We start from the raw sequence: 5,384 nt of genomic DNA on the forward strand, positions 1-5,384 counted from the left end.
AATTAACTATTTTAAACAGAATCTTCTTTTTAATCATATATTTTTCACTAAAAAATATAAATATAAATCTTATTTGACTAGTTTCTTCTTTTGATTGCAACAAATAAGTGTTGTGCAATCTTCTAGTATAATACTTATAAAGAAAAAGGTGGTCCCAAGGGTAAAGCAGCATATCATCTTCCTTACACACGTCCGCGTAGAAGAGGTAACATCCTTTTCATTCGTTCAAGCAATGTCTTTCATTATTTGTGCTTAAAAGGCAAAGCTTTGATACTGTGTGTGTATGTATATATATATACACGTTTGTGTTGGTTTGAAACACTCACAACCACTCCATTATACTTCACACTCTCACACTCAAAGCCATACACAAAAAGAAGAAAAACAAAATGAAAGGAAACAATCCCTATTTGGTTGTGATTCTCATACAAGCCATATATGCTGCCATGTTTCTTCTCTCAAAAGCAGCATTCGATCATGGCATGAACAATTTCATCTTCGTCTTCTATAGACAGGCAATAGCAACCATCTTTTTGACCCCTTTCACTTTCTTCTTCGAATGGTATGTAGAAATGTCACTTATCATCTCTTTCATGAACTCAACTTCTTTCACATTTATCCCAGATTCTAATTCAACCCATTTTGGCTGTAGGAAAACGGCACCTCCTATGCCCTTTTGGACCTTCTGCAAGATTTTCTTCCTTTCTTTCTTTGGGTATGTCAAAATATTCAATTGGCATAATACATTAAAGTTGAAGAATATTGCTGGAACATGGGTTTGAAATTTGAAGCTTGTACTTTACAAGTTCACATGATCTTAATTATATGTTTATGATTCAAACTATACATACAAGTACACAAATTCTCCCTTTCCTTTTCCCCTTCACTAAAGTTGTGTGGTGATCCTAAATTTCAGGATCACTTTAAGCTTGGACGTATATGGTATCGGGCTTATTTACACCTCAGCAACTTTAGCTGCTGCTACCACAAACTGTCTTCCAGCTATCACCTTCTTCTTGGCACTCCTACTAAGGTAAAGTTCTACATCAGATCATGCTGGACCCATGATTGCTTTGCATTTTCTTCAATCATGGTTAACTATTTCCACCTTTTAAGTCAAATCTAACTTTGAGTCCGAACAATTCAAAGAAATATTGCTGCTATCTCATGGCAAACAAAACTTAAATCAAAATTAGGCCTACTGTTCAACCACTAATGATCTTTTAAAGGTGGTTTAGATTCTGCTTCTAAGATTTTATTGCATCTGCATGGAACTACACTCGGAGCGCACCTAATATTTTAATTGATTACTCATATTCCTCTTTTGTGGTGAAATCGTGAATCGATCAATTAACAGCATGTGATCATGTGAGCGATTATAGTGGATATGTAGCATTTGGACGACAAAGAGAACTTGACAAGTATATACTTTAAATACATATATGAAGGTACCTGCTTGACGATTGACGTCAAAAGCAGAAAAAGATATAAAGATAAAGCACTCAAAAAGAAGACATAACAGATTTCAGATTCCATCTATATTTTAACCTGGAAATCTCTTGAGTCATTCCCCTTACCTGCTACTTTTCATTTTTCAGATGCCATCACAAGGTTGAGTTGGCCTATAGTGTTCTGTATCAGCTTTCTTCTAAAAGAAACCTAATTGCTAAGACCCTAATAACCAAACTAAACCCTACATGTCTTAGGTTAGGAAATTCCAATAGTTGTTCTGAAAATTTTAAAAGTAACTGTACAAAGGTTACTCCTAACCAATGGCAAAGTTTGACTTGGAGATTCATCCCTAATGGAAGCTATTTTTAGGAAGAAATTGGTGAGATATTTTTATTCCACACGTGCAGGTGGAAAGGGCATTCCAATTTTAACTTTCATCAAACCAATAAGATGGATTAAAGCATCTTTTATATCCTGTATAAAGAAGAGGTTCATAAGTTTTGCTCACTTCGAATATACATGTGTTCTATTTTTTAGTATAAATTCAACAATTGCTTCCATGAATAGTTGTTTTATATATATATATATATATATATATATATATATATATATATATATATATATATATATATATATATATATATATATATGAATATTTTAGTTTTAAGAAGAGACACTTATTTTGGTTTCTATTTAATTATATATTTTTATTATGTTATTTTATAGTTAAAAAAAATACACAAGTTTATAAACATTCAAATAAATTTAATGTTGTATGCTTCTTAAATCAACTCCAAGTTTTATATTCTATCTGGTTTCGTCTATGCTGAGATACTTTTTTTGTGAAAAGACATTTTCTGTTAGATGTTGTGGCAAAGTCGAAGAACTTACTCGGTAACACCATTTCTTTTTTTCAACTTTTGGAGTGTGTTTGGTAGTTTCCACCAGTGATTAAAATTATAGGTTTCCGTGTCTAAATTTACATTGTCATATTTAGATTAATTCATCGAGAGAAATAAGAAGTTAGAATGAGAACAAATGGCTAAAGTTTTAAAAACATGGTCTTCTACACAGATTTTTTCAATGATAATTATTCTTTTCCTTTTCTTCTAGATTAAGTAACTATTCCTCGAAAGAGAAAAATATCCCGTTTTTAGAGAGAGTGGGGCTTTCTTTTGTATGATCACAGAATGTAAGTCTTTCATGCAATAATAGCAAAAGATCGTGCGACACAGAGTGTGTGACACACTGCTACCTCGTAATAAAATCCTTGGTCTTTCTCATAACATGCTGTTAATGAACAAGTGAATTTTGCATTTCAGGATCGAGAGTCTGAAAATAAAGACCAGCTCAGGGATTGCTAAGTTGATAGGCATTGGGGCATGTTTGGGTGGTGCAGCAATCCTTGCCTTTTATAAAGGTCCTTCTTTAAGATTCTTAAGTCATTTTCACCTTTTGGATTATCACAAAGGCCTACAACATCAAGGTCATGCTCAATCGGGTGCATGGATAAAGGGTTGTTTCATCATGCTCCTCTCCAACACTTTCTTCGGGCTATGGCTTGTACTGCAGGTAATCTTAATAGTTTTATACATTACTCTTCAATTTCGTGATTCTTAATCACTTAATATACATCTTACTCATATATGCAGGCTTTTATTATAAAAGGGTACCCTTCAAAGCTACTCTTCACAACTATTCAGTGTTTCTTAAGCTCAATTCAGTCTTTGGTTATTGCCTTGGCAGTAGAAAGAGACTTTGAGCAATGGAAGTTGGGTTGGAATGTCAGACTCCTCGCAGTAATATACTGTGTAAGTCTCTTAATCTTCCTGATTAATTTCGTTAATGCAGTTTTATCTCTACACATATAAATATATTGTATGACTGATCGCACTGAATTTGTGATGATAGGGAATTATGGTGACGGGAGTGACATATTACTTACAAACATGGGTCATAGAGAAAAAAGGACCTGTGTTTCTAGCCATGTCAACTCCACTGGCTCTTATCATTACAATTTTTGCCTCTGCAACTGTCTTTGGAGAGATTATCAGTTTGGGAAGGTATAAGTTATTTTCCAGTGTCAAAATTTTCAAAAGTTTGATTGATAGATTAGGTTTTGATGCACATGCAGAAAAGACTTTGCCATGTTGTTTTTGTGGTGGAATATAATGAATAATCTAAAAGGGTGAGAAAGTTGGTTTTGTTTATACGGAAAGCACGGTTGATATTAATGGAATGATTGGTTTGATCAGTGTTCTTGGAGGATTGGTGTTGATTCTTGGACTGTACAGCGTGTTGTGGGGAAAGAACAGGGAACATATGCCAAAAGGCACACAAGACGTGGAGCAACAGGCATCTGGAAAATGAGATTTCAATATCCATATGTGGAGATGGAGATGTGCATGCTTCAGAATTTTGCCAACAACTATAATATATATATATATATATATATATATATATATATATATATATATACATCACAGTGCTTTAAGCCTGTGAATATGTAACGAAAGAGCTTATTTATATGTACATGTTCACTGATCCTTTTGGCAAAAGAACTAGGGTCAATTATCTTTTCATTAGGTTGTAATGGTTTATTTTATTTTTAATATATAGTTTTATATTCTCCTACCTGTCATCTTTTTAGTATTTTGATGTTTCACTTTTATTTTACTCAAATTAATTAGTATAAATCAACTTTACATTCTCATTTTGTTTTAGAAAGCAGTATTAATATCTTTACCAATTACTGATTTTTGTTGGAAAATTAATTATATTAATTTTTAGTGGAATACTTTCTTTTCAATCATATATTATAAATATATACAAAACTCAAAAGACAATATTTTATTCAAATTATTCAGTAAATGGCTTGCAAATTGTAATGGTCTGTCGGATTCGGGAAAAATGTTTTAATTATTCATATGTATAATATACTAGTTGAGCGGCATAAAAAACATTTTTGGTTGGAAGCCATAATTAGTCGGAAAATCTTAGTACAAATTAATATTATGCCTTTTGTAGGAATCTTAGATAAACTAAAATAATCTATGATGTATAAGTGAGATAGTCATTGTTTTATAAATGAGTTCTCGAATAAATTGAAATTTTATTTTTAATATAATTCAGAATTTATCCTAATGATATATAATAATTAATTAATTAAAAATAAAATAAATTTATAATATATATATATATATATATATATATATATATATATATATATATACACGAGTTTGCTAATTTATGTAACCGATTAAAGTGTACCAAATTTTAATTGACAAAAAAATTGTTATTCATAAAAAAACATCTTTAAAACACATGGTATTTTAATAATTTTTATTTTTAATTTAAAATAAAAAAAATTAAAAATTATTTAAATATTCTTAACCTTAAAACTTATAATCCATTGAAGATATTTTTGTCAACTAAAATTTGGTACACTATTACATAAGTTATAAAATATAAATGAATATAATTTTTAACTTGCAACTTAGTTTTATAAAAATAATTAGACCTAAATTTATTTTTTAATATCTTTTGCTGACTAAATTCTAACTTTGGACGCATCTATATGACAATATTCCTTTATTAAAGAATAATAATAATGATAATGATAAATTTTAGGAAAGCTAAATTATCAATTAAATAAGATATAGTTAATTAATTTGATTATGATCATCCAAGGCAATTGATAGTCAATATATTTTTAATCAAGTAATTGGAATCTAACTTTTTTGAGTTTATAATGAATAAAATCTTGATTGTATCTCAATTATACCTTAATTTTTTTCAATTACTATAAGTAACGATTTTAAGACACTGAAAATATATGAATTTTTGCACCTCTTATATTTCCATTAATGAAGTACATAAACGTAGCAATCTGAGATTGGTTTTGCCAAAATGAAATTGATGCATGAGAAATG

General features: G+C 30.1%; 1 protein-coding gene across 1 annotated transcript; it reads left to right on the forward strand.

Moving 5' to 3' along the window:
- Positions 1-306: 306 nt before the first annotated feature.
- On the forward strand, positions 307-4,086 carry LOC124826697 (WAT1-related protein At5g64700-like). The gene is made up of 7 exons (XM_047299598.2): positions 307-562; positions 653-715; positions 917-1,033; positions 2,775-3,024; positions 3,105-3,263; positions 3,364-3,515; positions 3,708-4,086. The coding sequence occupies exons 1-7, from the start codon at positions 390-392 to the stop codon at positions 3,820-3,822; spliced, it is 1,029 nt and encodes a 342-aa protein (XP_047155554.2). The 5' UTR covers positions 307-389; the 3' UTR covers positions 3,823-4,086.
- The last annotated feature ends 1,298 nt before the right edge of the window (positions 4,087-5,384 follow it).

The sequence above is a fragment of the Vigna umbellata genome, chromosome 2 (genome assembly GCF_029865625.1).
Source record: "Vigna umbellata cultivar VRB3 chromosome 2, Vumbellata_1.0, whole genome shotgun sequence".
NCBI classification, from domain to species: Eukaryota; Viridiplantae; Streptophyta; class Magnoliopsida; order Fabales; family Fabaceae; genus Vigna; species Vigna umbellata.

Coding starts and splice junctions, on each gene's coding strand:
- LOC124826697 (XM_047299598.2), top strand. CDS start 390: ATGAAAGGAAACAATCCCTATTTGGTTGTGATTCTCATACAAGCCATA. Junction 3,025..3,104: donor GGCTATGGCTTGTACTGCAG/GTAATCTTAATA, acceptor TCATATATGCAG/GCTTTTATTATAAAAGGGTA. Junction 3,264..3,363: donor TCCTCGCAGTAATATACTGT/GTAAGTCTCTTA, acceptor TTGTGATGATAG/GGAATTATGGTGACGGGAGT.